A 15,490-nucleotide genomic window follows, 5' to 3' on the forward strand; every position below is an offset into this window, starting at 1 on the left:
GGACAATCAGTGGCACCCTTCACAAGGATGGCAAGCCAGATAAGGTCACTGATGAAAGGGCAGGCTGTTCTCAGTGTGCTGTATCAAAACTTTTTCATGGACAGTTGACTGGAAAAGTGTGGTAAGAAAAGGTGCACAAGCAACGGATGAGCTCAACCTTCAGAGGATTGTCAAACAAAGCAGACTTAAGAACTTAGGGGGGCTTCACAAAGAGTGGACTGAGGCTGGAGTTGATCAAGATCCACCACACAGACGTGTCTAGGAGTGTTGTATTCCTAGTGTTGCACCAATCCTGAACCACGGATGCAGCTTCTCACCTGGACTAAGGAGAAAAGAACTGGGCCGTTACTCAGTGGAAGTTTCAGTTGAGTGGATATGGGTGCTTGATGTAAATCATCCCTAAGAGAAATTAAGTCTTCAACTGGACAAACAAATATATTTGTACACACTCTGTACCAAAATTCTGTCATGAATTTCCCAAATAACCACTTTATCTTCTAGCTCAAAAACCATGTGCATTGCATACCTACACATACATATAAATACTGTATATTTTAGAGAATATTCACTTTACTACTTTGCATACTGCTTGTAAATACCTCCTGTCTTATATAAACTTTATCTTTTTCTCAAGTTTACACATCAATAAAAGATTTTATAATAAGAACTTGCAATAATCAGCAATAACATATTGAACTATAATATTTCCACATTTCTGGAGAGCGAATTAAATTTTTTCCATATTTTTCACTTAGGTCCTTGGTTAAGTCCCTTAAAGGGTCTGCACTTACAAGTCCAAGGAAGTGCCACTAACCTCTGATTCAAACAAACTTGCTCTGTGCACCATTTTTACCTACACCACATCCAACTCCAAAAGGAATCAGATCAATGACCACATATCAAAGTGGCCATAGTGCTATGTAGCCAGACACTTCGACCCCCTATGGGAGGGTGCCTGGCACTACAGACACAAACATGGTCTCACCCAGCCTCTGCTGAAAATTCTAGTCATGTTTGTGCAGTTTACATTTGTTTCAACAGGTTTTTTATTTTTCTGCACTTTATTTTGTTGTTTTTGGTGCCATTGAAAATAAATCTGCTCCTCTTGGTGTCAAATTTTAGTTCTTTTTTAAGATTTCCTTCGAAAGGGAAATATATGGAGGTCTGGGTGATTTGAGGGGGGGGGGAATCCATGATGCAGTGACCACCTTTAATGGCATATGAGTAAAAAAACTTTGATACCTCAGATTTTTCAAACGGCAGCGATAGTGCCCAAATGGCACAAGAGGGTATTTCGTCTGGATATTTACCTCAGACAAGGAGGTTACGTGTTCAGCAGGGTTTGTTAGTTTGTTAGCAACATAACTCAAAAGGTTCTGAACAGATTTTGATGAAATTTTCAGGAAATGTCAGAAATGGCATAAGGAAGAACTGATTAGATTTTGGGAGTGATCTGGATCACCGTCTGGATCCAGGAATTTTTTAAAGGATTCTTTACTATTGGGAGATAGGGCTAATGGCGGAGGTCTGTGCTCTCTGAGTGCTTTTCTAGTTTTGTCCTAATAACCCTCTAGTGGCATAAAAAACATCTCTAACTTCTTGCACAAATAAACTTTCTCTGCACTTTAAAATCTAGTACCAAGATTCATTCGTCATATAGAGTCATCTACATGCCGATAAGGCAGATATCAAGACACAATTTATTGATTGTTTAAATGAAGTCTCTCCACTTAAAGTAACATCTGCATCACAACTTACCCAATTTAGAATACAGAAACATTTCAGATGGTCATGAAGCCAAATAGAAAGTGAAATATTACTTGTTTTATCCATAGAAAATTTTGACATGTAAGGACATAATTGAGCACTGAATCTTTTCCACTCAGTTTTATTTGTGGCACTTAGGGTCCAGTAGTTTGATTTTGTCCAACTTGTTCCTGAGCCAAGGACGGGACCACACCTTAAATGTACAAATCTCAGTCTGGAAAAGAAAAAGCACAGGGTCGACATTTGATATAAAAAACACCATATCATACAAATTTTAGGTTTTAAGCATTTCAAAACCAGATAAATTTTTCATTTTACAGTTGTGACAGGATGTCTTGTCATGGTGGCCGTCATGACAGAGCTGCTGTGATCAAACATGTTTATCTTCCAAACCTGGGCTGTTACAATAAAGATAGCTAAAACAGGAACTGCTACTTGAAGCTGCTACTAACTGATGCATATTAATCATGTGTTAAATAGCATTTTTTGTCTGTTAAAAGTTGCATTAACTTCTTTTCTGGATAAAAATTACAGTTTGAACTTTGTCCTTCCATAATAACTCTGTCTTGTCCCAACATCAAAACAATGAAAGCCTGACTGTTCATCCAGCTTGTTGGTCAAATCAAAATTACTTCTAAAAATCATGTCTAGTAACTGAAATGTCTTAACTAAAACATGAAGTCTAAAGCAGCTTACTAACCTCAGAATTTGCTAAGATGGGGACGGGACAGTGATGAAGTGCAGGGGTCTTCCTGCAGGATGTCCTCACCATTCTCACTGTAAAGTGGTACATGATGCCTTGAACCACCTGTAAAGGGGAGGAGTAAAATACAATGACAACCAGCCGTAGATTTTAAGAGGATGGTGGAAGTAAAAATTGACTCATTTTACCACACACTAGCCTGAATATCATGGTTTTAAAAAATGCACAATAAAAATAAAGCTGTTTGATGTTGACAGAGACGATTAGGAGTATTTTCATAGGTGCAACCCACATACTCGGCTCTGCTGCTCATTCAACAAATGCATGTTCCTTACAAATGTGGCTCCATTTAAAATGAGAATAAACAGGCTTTCCAGTGGTATAAGATTTATTTCTAAGCCTTGTTAAAACAAAGAAATAATTTACAAAACACAAATTTCCTTACTTTTTTTTGCTAAGTTTACATATAGACATACAATCAATTATTGTTGCAAGCAAAGGTTTTGCAACTAAATACTGGATCTTATTCACCTTAATCCAGTGTTCCCAAACTTTTTCTGCAGGTCCCCCCTTTTGGTGAGAGAGACCTGGATGCAGCTTAGGACCTCCACTTCATACCGGAAGTCGGACGAGCGCCGCCATATCTTGTCTTCTGATACTGGAAGTCACTTGAACTTCTTTGTTGTTTTCTTTATGATCGCTGCCATATTGATAGAGGAAAGTCCGCCACATAAGGAAATACAAGTAGACGAAAAATACGTGAGTCTTCAGACTAACAAGCACAGCGACTAGATAAGATTGATTACAATAAATCAATTTATGATCCAAATTAAAGGATCACTTTGCACAGACATAATATGCAACAGGAGATCGGCTGGCTGGTCGGACGCCGATGTTGCCGCCATGTTGCCAGAGGCAAGTCCGCTACGTCATTCAATATAGTAGACAAGGACTGTGCACGTTTTTGGAACAAAAAGCTCAAAGATCAGTTCGATTCATTAAAATTAATGTAATGTTATCGCTGTGCTTGTTAACCCAAAAACTCGCATATTTCATCTACTTGTATTCATTATGTGGCGGACACACAGAGAAAACAACAAAGAAGACCTTCAGTTCAAGTGACTTCCAGTATTCTATACTTGGTGTTCCATACTGCCATCCTCTAAGTCAGGGGTGTCGAACTCAAGGCCCTGGACACAGTCATACCTGGCCTGCCAGATCATATCATATTTTTATTATAACTGGCCAATGACCTACGGATTTCCTCAGTTTAAGCATGTAAACATGATTTGAAATGTCCTTGTTCTGTCATGAAAAAAAGAAAAAGTTAAAATAATTAGATAAAAAGTCAGGAATGTGGGGAAATAAAATTCTGTTTTCATTTCATATTCTCGATTTTACATCTCATAGTTATCAGGCAAAGTTATGGTTTTCATCATCATCATCTTTATTGGCAGACACTGAAGTCCATAAAAAAAAAAAACAAATTGCATACATAAAAGCAGTATTAAAAACAAACAAACAAACAAACAAACAAAAAACAATCAACGGCCAAACAACATACCTCCCTATTTATAAAAGACACCCATACCAGTGTTTCCACAAGGATGACTGACATACAACACTATGACTGGGATTAGTCAATAGCATTATAATGGAGTTCTGAGAGTCCTCTAGCCTGCGTATAAATTTGTACATCACATTTCTCATAAGAGCCTGGAAAGTGTAAACTCCTGCTTGACAAAACATCTTACTTGCACTTTCCCAATGAGGTTTTTTTCAGCAGTATCCTCATTGCGTCATTGTAAGCAACATGAAGCTTTTGTAGACTTGAGTTTTTGTACTTAGTCCACAAGGGGGCGGTATACAGAGGGGTGCAATAAGCTCTAAAGAGAATAATCTTGACCATATCAGAGCACATAGAAAATTTTCTTGCCAAAATGTTGGCCTGAGCATACAGCACTGTCTCTACAGATCATTGTCATCACACATTTTATCAGTAATGAAATGTCCCAAATATTTTATTCTGCTACTGACGGTGAGCTCCTGCTCTGACAGGTAAAAATGAGGACAGTTGAGATCCTCTTTAGTTCTACATATCCAAACTGTGCTCTTTTTGGCATTATATTGAACATCAAATTTTAGCCCATACTCAGAACAAATATTCAAGAACTGCTGAAACCCAGCGCTGCTGGGGGAAAGAATTACCAAATCATCGGCATACATAAGATGACTGATAATTTTGTTACCCAACACACACCCAGTTTTGCATCCATTCAATTGCTAAGATAAATCATCCATGTACAGGTTAAAGAGAGCAGGAGAAAGCAGCCCCCCCTGTCGTACACCAATGCTCACTCCAAAAGGTGAAGAGATTGAATCTCCCCATCTGACTTGCTTACTCTGATTGGCATACCAGTAAGCCAAATTTCTTACAATATATTTCGGCACCCCTTTTTTACTTAATTTCATAAACCGCTTTTCATGATTTACACGGTCAAAGGCCTTAGAAGCGTCAATAAATCCTATAAGGACTGACAAATTTTTCCTCCTGTAAACTTCAACAGTTTCTTTCAAGGCATAAATACAAAGATCAGTGCCATGCTTGGATTTAAATCCAAACTGATTATCTGTGGTACCGATATATTTAGTGATCTGATCTAAAAGAACCCTCTCTAATACCTTAAATACCACACTGGCAAGTGCAATAGGCCTGTAGTTATCTAAGCTCCCGATCTTTCCAGCTTTGTCCTTAATAACAGGCACTAACAAAACGGACAACATAGAGTCTGGTAGCAGGTCATGGGTCATTAACGCAGTAAAACACATTGCAAGAAGTACTCCAACCTTTGGGCTGGCAAACTTCAGATGCTCTGCAGTGATCTGATCTGAGCCACTTGTGAGCTGTACTATTGCTTGAAAGACCTCCCTGGCTGTGAATCCCATCACATCACTACAAGCAATTTTTCCTGTTACATAGGATCCCCCTTTAACACAGTTGAATAAATCATGATAGAATTTTCTCCATAACTCAGCTATATTATCAGATCCAGAAACTCCCTCTATTGTGCATGGAGATGCTGTTCCCTTGTGTAAGGCCCTTACTTGCCTCCAGAAATCTGTGACCTTGTTACTGAGAAGTTTTTCACCCACAGAGTCTGCTCTCATTACTCTCTCATTTCTGCCCACAAAACATACAGCATATTTGAATCTAGCATTGGTAAGCTTCTTGTGCTCCAGGACAGGCCCCTGACTGGGTCAGCCTGCCTGAATCCAAGCTTTAAAGGCATCCTTTGCTGCTGCATGATGGACAGCTACATGTTTATTCCATCCTGGTTTGATGTTATGTGTAGAGCAATAAAATCACTATGAAATCTCCAGGCTGTCTGTTTATTTATCAGAGGGATTTTTTAGATATTTTACTTGTTAAATTTGCCCGTATATCATTGTTCCTTGTGCTAAAACTTTCCAGAATTACTGAAATGTCTAACTGGGTCTAGACTGGCTGTAAGCTACTTGCATACAAAGCAGGCTTTGTTTAAACACCTAGCTTTGCCTAATCAGCCTACTTTTCACTTAGCTGACCTAGAGAGGGAGTTATTTTAGTTATTTTAAAACCCCAGGTGAAGAGAAAGATGAGCAAAATATGCTCTGCTGGCCTCAAAAATAGATCCTATACTACCATGTTACAAGGAGTTTTGACTTTAAAGTTCATATTTTGACCTTTTCAGTTTACATTTTTGACTTTTATCTTGTTTTCTACCTTTTTGTATCTTCAATTTTAATTTTTAAGTAATGTTTTGACCTGTGAAACTCAAAATGTATTTTTCTCAGGCTTTGACATTTTTAACCAAGGATTTTGAAATTTATCTTATATTTTGACCTTTGTAACTCATGATTTCAAATTTTTATCTCATGTTTTGACCTTTAAAAATCATGATTTAAACTGTCTTTCTTATATATTTGCCTTTTAAAATATAATTTTGACTTTAGAGCTAATAAGTTTGAAGTTTTTATCTCAGATTTTGAGCCTTTAAACTTACAATTTTACCTTTTTAAATCTCAGCCATTTATCATCAGTGCGAAGGTTTTTTTTCCTCCCATAATTCATTGCTTGTGAAAATGAGGTGGACAGTTTATGGTTAAATGTTGGCCTTGTTCGGCCCTCAGGCTGGACCCAAATTCAGAATGCGGCCCCTGCTGTGACAAGTTTGACATCCCTGCTCTAAGTTGTGTACCAGATCCAGATGTAAATACCTGGAAATAAAAGCTGAAATGTTGATCTCTAGTCTCATATTCATCTTTAGATTTAAACTCAAATGTTTTCAGTGTACAGCAAAAAATATAGGAGCCAGCCTCATTGTTCTAATACCTTTAGAGGGGAGTATCAATATCTCCAACAGTTAAGACTGCTTTATGCAAAATGGAGAAGGACCTCATCTTTCTCTTTACCTGGGGTTTTAAAATAACTAAAATAACTCCCTCTCTAGGTCAGCTAAGTGAAAAGTAGGCTGATTAGGCAAAACTAGGTGTTTAAACAAAGCCTGCTTTGTATGCAAGTAGCTTACAGCCAGTCTAGACCCAGTTAGACAACTCAGTAATTCTGGAAAGTTTTAGCACAAGGAACAATGATATACGGGCAAATTTAACAAGTAAAATATCTAAAAATCCCTCTGATAAATAAACAGACAGCCTGGAGATTTCATAGTGATTTCATTGCTCTGAAATGGGAATGATAACCTATGTTGCAGTGCTTGACAGTCGAAAGCCCACCCATATTCACATTAAACCTGAACAATGTTAGCTTATATCCACAGATGTTACTGGAGCATTGCTCACCTGCTTCTCAGCCTTGATCACCTGTTGCGGCGCGAAGAGGAACATGCTGTTGCTCATCTTATTGAGTTCAGGCACAGCGAACTTCAGGGCTTCCTGAGCCCCCTTATCCTTACTCAGGTCTACTGGTGTACGACCCCCGACCAAAGTGCCAAAAACGGCGGGGGAAAACGTCGCAAGAAGAAAAAAGACAAACGTCCACATCATGTTTCTGTGATGGCTGAGCTCCTAAAACAAACACCTCACCGTTTCCTTCCTCTTTAAAAACAACGTCACAGCATGTCTGTGCTCTGGGCAGGGCCGTTTCTTGCTATATGCGGACCATGTAAGTGCATAGGGCCCCACAAGCCACCAGGGGGCCCGAAAGCTGATTGTTATAACCCATCTCGAATAAATGCTAGTTAGCTAGGATTTGTATGCTCATAACCCCAGCTTTAGTGGTTGCTTCATGAAAGCTGGCTAAACTAAAATAAACATGTGGAATGAGTTTTGTTCTTGCATGAGTAAATATCTTAAAAATATTCAATATCTAGTTTATTTATTGACATATAGATAATTGTTGTTTTCCTTGTATTATCATTTTTTAAAATCTGTTATTTTCCTTGAGTGTCTTTAATTTTGATATGAGAGGTTATCTGGACTGTAGCCTGTTTTGCTTGGGAAGTGTAACAGATTGTGGCATGTTCATGGATCATCTTATGGATTAGGAATCTCTCCATCATGGTTTGACAACTTAGGGGCCCGCAATCAGCATCTTGCATAGGGCCTCCACAAAGCTAGAAACGGCCCTGGCTCTGGTAGTGGTTCACCTTACAGCCAGAATATTGACATATTTATTTAATTTATTTATTTCGGACAATAAACTATAAAAAAGTAAAGCAATGATAAAACAGTTCATAGTCCATCCCACAAAGTTTTCATGAGTCCGAAACAGGAGTAGGAAGAAGCAGAAGCTTTTCGAGTCCTACCCCCACTTACTGTCCTTTATGAACATCTTAATGTTCCCGTGTCACCCCTTTTCACAAACCCCCCTCACCCACCCCCGCCCTCATTCATTCCCATACGTTGTTGTAGAGCTGGATTTTACCTGACACGCCAGACTGTGACGTGTCATTCCTCATTGCCTCAGATCAGCCTGATAAAAGACACCTTTTCTCATTCTTGGAATTAGATCTGATTTTTGATATAGAAGAAAATAAAAGAATAAAAATAATGCTATAAATACCACATTTATTGACAGAATATAAACAACACAAAAAGTATGAACATGACTTTTATGCATGCAGGTTGTTGGGTCATGTGTGGTTATCAAGCACACCTTACTTGTAAGAACAATGTCATAGTCGTGTGACCCATATGATAATTCCAAACACCTGTGTGCAGGTATGCTCCATAGTCAGTACGAGTGATTGATATGCTACTTAAATGATGAACAGTGATTCTTATTAAGCAGAGCACATAGGCTAGCTCTGTCTATCTAGGTCAGGGATGTCAAACTTAACCCTTTAAAACCTGAATACACAAATTATAGCCAGAAAATTCTCATTTATTGGAACTGAAATGTCCAATTCATTTTCTACTGAAATCCAAAAAAATTCAAATTTCCATAAAATGTAACATATATTTTTTTGTATCTCCTTTGATACATCAGGTGTTTTTGGTAACTGATATTCCACTTGAGGGCACTTTTATCATTTATCAGATTGTATTCAGAAGTTTTTTTTTAGTAATTTATTGATAATATTGATTAGAGGTATCATCAAAGTATGTATCAAATATGATACAACAGGCTTTAAAGGGATAATCACAGCAGGGGCCGAATTCTGTATTTGAGTCCAGCCTGAGGGCCGAACAAGGCTGTCAGTCTGAAAAACTGTCAACCTCATTTTACTAGCAATGAATTATGGGGGAAAAAACCTTAGCGCTGATGATATATAACCTGACTTGCCAGATGGACTTTTTTCACACATCCATCTGGAAAAGCTTCAACAGGAAACATTTGAGAAAAGGCAGAGGCTTTGAAAAAAACTCGGAGTGTGATTGGATGAACGTTCTGTCTGTCACATCTCTAAGGGCCAATCAGAGCAACAAAACACGTGACGTAGCTGCTATTGAGCTGCAGCTACTGAGGAATAATGCGAAACATGGCGACTATAGACGTGTAAGTACTCGACTTTTGTCATTTTTTTTTAAAGAAAACAACTCACTGCTGTTCTTTGTTCTTCTTTTTACAAAGAAAGGTTGTCAAGTTCTGATAAAACTGGCGCTTTAGCAGCATCCACGCTAATCTCTTCCTCCTTAACTGCACCAGCTGTTGCTGCTGCTTGTTTACGTCACCACTCTGCTGTGCCTGAAAGTAATGCCCCTCATCGCTGATCGGGCCTGTCACTTTCTAACCGGGCCCAAACCGTTCGGATGGGAGCTTTGCAAGATGGATTTGCCAATGAAAAACAAGAAAACGGGCGTATCCATCTCCTTTGCAAGGGTAGATGATATAGGATTTTGAGATTTCAAAAAGTAAAAATGTAAAGTTTAAAGGTTCAAAATCTGAGAAAAAAATTCAAACTTATTAGCTCAAATGGCATTTAAAGTCAAAATAATGTTTTTAAAAGGCAAAATATATGAGAAAAAAAACATTCAAATCATGATTTTTAAGTGTCAGAACATGAGATAAAAAATTGAAATCATGAGTTTTAAAGGTCAAAATATGAGATAAATTTCAAAATCCTTGGTTAAAAATGTCAAAGCCAGAATAAAAAAATGTTGAGTTTCACACGTCAAAACATTACTTAAAAATTAAAACTGAGGATACAGAAGGCCAACTTACGAGATACAAGTCAAAGTAAGGAGCTAAAAAGGTAAAAACATGGGAAGGAAACAAACCATTGTGAGTTAAAAGGTCAAAATATTACTTATTTTAAAATTGAGGATCAAAAACAGTAGAAAATAAGATAAAAAGTCAAAAATGTGAACTGATAAGGTCAATAAAAAGTCAAAACCATAACTTTGCCTGATAACTGTGAGAAGTTTCATTCATCTTAAGACTTAGATAGCTAAACAAGGCCTGAATTCTGTGGTGAGATTGCAGCAATCAGGCACAAAATATTTAGTTTTTTTAAGTCTGACAATCATAATGCAGGAAAATGCCACTGAACATTTCCCTTAACTGAACAGTCTTTCACTTGAATACTTCAATTTTTGATAGCATGTCATAACTCATTACATTATAGTGATTGTTAAAAAATTGGCTGGTATAAAAAAAAATTAAAAAAAAGGGGGAATGACTGGTAGATTTTTTATCCCACCAGCCACAGTAGAATTAGGAAAAAGTTAACTTCCTGCCCTGGTTTGTACATTAAAGACTAGGGCTGAATGATTTGGGAAAATAATCTAATTGCAATTTTTTTCCCCAATATTGCGATTTGATATGCAATTATTTTTTAGTTCTCATCTTATGTTTTTTTCCAGCAAACACAAGCAACTAGTCATTCTATACCATATACAACACAATAGTCATTTAAACCAGGGCTAAACAATTTTGAAAAAAATATCAAATTAGGATGATTTCGACTCATATTGCAAATTGGATATTAAGTGTTGTATGAAAAACTGATCATTTCTACGCCGTTCTCATATTTAAGAAGAAAAACATACAAAAATAAGGAAAGAGGTTTTCTTTTTTTGATTTTTCAAAAAAATAAAGCATTTGAATCATTGCATGGGTAATGCATATCTCTGCTGCAAAAAGGTTTTAAACTGGTATTTTGACACAAATTTCAGGTTAAAGAAATAATGCAACTTCTGGGATTGGAAAATTCCAACAAGTCATATTGCCCTTTAATCTAATTTGTGATTAACTGCCCAGCCCAATTAAAGCCCTTGTATTTTTGCTGTATTAGGTTAATCAAGGGTTAAAAAGGATTTGCAAATCACTAATCTGTTTATACCCACATTCTACACAATGTCCCAGCTTTGTTGGAATTGGGTTTGTACTTTAAAACCTATAAAAACTGAAAGATAAAAAAAACACAATTAATGAAAAATAAAACTTAAATGTGCACAGACAAAATTTAAACCTTCGCTAATTAACGACACAGACCCGTTGACTGAAGTAAACATGCAGCTACATTTTATTTCATTTAAAAACACTGTGTGGTTTTTGAAAGGATTATCAAAAATTCAGTTCACAAGTCATGGCTAATTGCTTGGTTTTGCTATTATGTATTAAGAGGACTCCTCTATATCGCCTCAGTGCATAGGTTAGTCTGACATTGGAAACACTGTTAAAGGTTCTCAGATTGAATCAACAGTTAAAAGACAGCATAGGCAGCAAACTGAAATGTTAATACTTTAGCGCTCCATCTGCAGGAATGAAGATGATTCTGCTTCTCCTTAGCATGTCTGCTTCATCATTTGCATCTTATGGAGCCATGGTTGCTCCCACACTGTAAATGTGCACAGGTAGGTCTGGGAAAGAAAGTACAGAGAACACATTTAGATAAAGTTCAATGAAACAGCATCAGTCTTTCAGTCATAAATACACAGGCACACTAAAAACGATTTTATATCTCCTCATTAGAGGAAATGAAACATCCTGCAGCTCATGTACGTCAGATATCACTTTGTCACACAGCGTCAGACGCCTGCTAGTTAAAAAGCATATTTTGAATATTTACCTCTCTGCTCTTTGTTTTATAATGTTAACACTGGGACATCTAGTGCTTTTATTTTGAAGGTGAAGAAACAGAAATGTGTTTTATACCACATTGATGAGCCCCTGATGACAGTGAGATAAATTGTTGTCTCCTTGTTCGCCCAAATCAGAGCTCAACATTTAAATCTCTGATATGTATATGATTTACTCAGAACTATCTCCATTTTACAAAAGAAGCCAACAAGCTCTGCCGAGTGAGAAAGTGAAAGAAAATAAAGGACAGTGCCAGCATTTGTTTAGCTTCCTCAATTTTAGGCCATGTGTATACAAGTGGCAGAAAGGGCGATAGAAACGGGTTATCAGGGTAAAAATGGTGCTGCAAGTTGTGCAATCTTGGCACTGATCACTCACAGCTGCTAGGACTCTGTAGGACACTATCATAGGGGTATGATTTGATACAAAACCATGTGATGCAATGTGACCACAGCCCAGCAAAGAGACGCCAAAGATCCAAACATTAAAGTTATAATTTCCCATCATGACTATGGAGTCATCCAAAGAGTAAAAGATAATCCCCCCTTAGTTCTGTCCACTCTACTTTTCTTTGATCTTGATGAAAGTATGTCACAGGGTCAAAGAAAGCTGTGACCTTCATAACAGCGCTAGGAGCAGGGCTCTTACCTGGGCCAGTGCTGGGTCCTCGGGGATGGCACACAGCTCAGTGACATTGTTCTTCCTGCAGGGGGTCTTCCCCATTTTCACAGTTATGATGTACTTGTAGCCAGAAACCACCTTCAAGACAGAGCAGGTCATGGAGGAGAACAGTGAATAAAGAGGAAAAGACAGGTGATTCACAATTAATATTTTAAGAGTAGTATGAGTATGAGTATGAGTAGTAGTAAGTATGAGTATGAGTAGTAGTAAGTATTGGCACCCCTGGAATTTTTCCAAAAAAATACACCATTTCTCCCAGAAATTGTTGCAATTACAAATGTTTTTGGTATACACAGGTTTATTTCCTTTATGTGCATTAGAAAAACACAAAAAAGCAGAAGAAAAAAGCCAAAATTGATATAATTTTAAACAAAACTCAAAAAATGGGCAGAACAAAATATTGGCGCCCTCAACTCAATATTTAGTTGCACACCCTTGGGATAAAATAACTGAAACCAATCACTTCCAATAACCATCAACAAGCTTCTCACTCCTCTCAACTGGAATTTTAGACCACTCTTCTTTGCAAACTGCTCCAGGTCTCTCAGATTTGAAGGGTGCCTTCTTGCAACAGCAATTTTGAGATTTCTTCATAGGTGTTCAGTGGGATTTAGATCCGGACTCATTGCGGGCCACTTCAGAACTCTCCAGCGCTTTGTCTCCAACCATTTCTTGGTGCTTTTTGAGGTATGTTTCAGGTCATTGTCCTGCTGGAACAAATGACCTCTGACAAAGACCCAGCTTTCTGACACTTGGCCCTACATTGCGGCCCAAAAATCTTTTGATAGTCTCCAGATTTCATAACTGCTTGCACACAGTCACTGCCATAAGTTAGCCACGAGCCCTTGCATTACTTGTGAGTTGAGTGGTAAACTGAGAACAGGAGCTCAGCGACAGGTAGACATCCACACTCAGAATGTAAACAAAGAGAACTGCGCCCTCTAGTGACGCCGCACAGTATGTCTCAAAGGTACATCACACCACTGATCCTTTTCTGGTAAACAGAAAAATTCCCACACCGGTGAAGCCATGTTCAGTCATCCTGTTGTAGCTGAACAGATGACACTTATTCTTTTTCTCCTGGCAGGTCACATGCTAAGACGCCGCCCACTGTTTGGGAATGTGTAGTCTCGTGAGGCAGTACACAAAAACCGTTATTATTGGTGGTTAACATTTGATAATGTTTCAGCTCTGATATTGTGCCTGCATAATTCCATTTCAAATGTTTTGTCTAAATGGGGGAACTTCTATTTGATTTAGAAACATTTGAGACCACCGCTACGCAATTTGTCGTTTTCATGAATCAAAAACTGAAGGCACAGCTGAGCTCACTGTGTAAATTGCACAACTATTTCCGCAATATTGGGAAAAAGGTTGGAATTTCCCTTGCTGGTCGTCGGCTCTTCCAAATATTGTCAACATATTTGAGGAATTTAGATAGTGCTCTCTCTGTCTTTTACTCATATATATATAGCCTTTGCTCATTAAGATTCTGTAGCCTACTTTTAAAAACCACAGATCAGTAAAATAATGACGGACATATCATTTTAAAACACAGTAGTTTTGTTAGGTTTCTTCTTTACAGAACAGGTTTCCCAACAATTTTCATATTTTTTAAGCTGAAAAAAATAATAATAACGTTGAGATGTGATTTTTAGCCCGTATTGTCTCCACCACAACAGTCACCAGTTAGCACGGTCGCTGTTTAGATCGTAACAACGGTGTTAATCTCAGCACTAGACAGTTCGGCCGTTCACAGGCCTAACGTAAATATAACGGCTGATAACAAAGCGCAGCATTCGTAATATACTCTCCAGATATGAGAATTTCAGTTTAACCACATAAAAAGCCTGATAATCTCCACTAATCCGTATTAAACAGTGGCCTCTTACCTGCCTCTGAACATTCACCACCTCCTGTGGTTTGGTCAGGAACAAACCGTTGCTCTGCCTGTTGTGTTCGGCCACGGCAAAGTTAAGGGCATTTTCAACCCCTTCAGAATTGATTGGTACGTCAACTGGACCCCCAATCAAACCGCACAGACCGACGGTGAAAACCGCCGCAAGTGCCGGGAGAACAACCTTCCACATCATGTTTGTTACTCTGAGACCACGGACCTAAAACAACAAAACAAGACAACACTGCGATGGTTCCTCCCTGTTATATAACAACAGCGACGTCACGGCCGCTTGGATGCGTTTGGGAAGGCAGATCTCTGGATCTCTCAGCCAATCACGAACCTTACCACTTTGGACGCATTCAGATGAGGCTCGGAAAATACAAACCATGGTCCATAAAGTGAATGCGTATTGTATTTGGTAGGCAATGTTAAAGTCAGTAACGCTAACTTGTATTTATCCATACACATTTTATACACAGGGTATGTGCACTTATATTGGGGGTTATATATTTTAGAAAGAAACGGTTGTAGGGGTCCTCTATAAATTTTTGTCTAAGGGCCCAACAGAGCATAGAATCAACACTGACCCACTGTTCCTCTTATTATCTAGCCCAGGGACTCTTAAACTTTTCAGCCCAGGGGGTGATAAAGGGGAGAGCTTTCTGTAGCTCATCCAGATTAGGGGCCCATGGAAGTCAGGAAAATCATGGCCCATTGTAAAGTTAAGAAATAATAATAACCACTTTTATCAAAGCAACAAATCTGTTTTTTATTCATTCGTGCTGTGGTATATAGCCATCTCAAAAACGTAGATCCCTTTATTAAAGACAGAATTTGAATGGGTCAAAATGGCAAAAAAATGGTGGAAAAGGGGATCTTCAAAGTAGCAAATGAGTTGAAGTAGCAAAAAAAGGAT

The 15,490-nt window shown here is 38.1% G+C and overlaps 2 protein-coding genes across 2 annotated transcripts; both read right to left on the reverse strand.

The window, feature by feature from the left end:
• Positions 1–1,686: 1,686 nt before the first annotated feature.
• LOC121511553 (cystatin-like) lies at positions 1,687–7,686 on the reverse strand. The gene is made up of 3 exons (XM_041790292.1): positions 7,310–7,686; positions 2,468–2,575; positions 1,687–1,981 (listed from the first exon to the last, which is right to left on the reverse strand). Exons 1-3 carry the CDS (start codon positions 7,511–7,513, stop codon positions 1,889–1,891), a joined length of 405 nt encoding a protein of 134 aa, XP_041646226.1. The 5' UTR covers positions 7,514–7,686; the 3' UTR covers positions 1,687–1,888.
• Positions 7,687–11,413: 3,727 nt separating this feature from the next.
• Positions 11,414–14,848, reverse strand: cst3 (cystatin C (amyloid angiopathy and cerebral hemorrhage)). Its single transcript, XM_041790213.1, has 3 exons — positions 14,567–14,848; positions 12,642–12,752; positions 11,414–11,773 (listed from the first exon to the last, which is right to left on the reverse strand). Exons 1-3 carry the CDS (start codon positions 14,765–14,767, stop codon positions 11,699–11,701), a joined length of 387 nt encoding a protein of 128 aa, XP_041646147.1. The 5' UTR covers positions 14,768–14,848; the 3' UTR covers positions 11,414–11,698.
• Between the last annotated feature and the right edge of the window lie 642 nt (positions 14,849–15,490).

The sequence above is a fragment of the Cheilinus undulatus genome, linkage group 6 (genome assembly GCF_018320785.1).
Source record: "Cheilinus undulatus linkage group 6, ASM1832078v1, whole genome shotgun sequence".
In the NCBI taxonomy this organism is placed as follows: domain Eukaryota; kingdom Metazoa; phylum Chordata; class Actinopteri; order Labriformes; family Labridae; genus Cheilinus; species Cheilinus undulatus.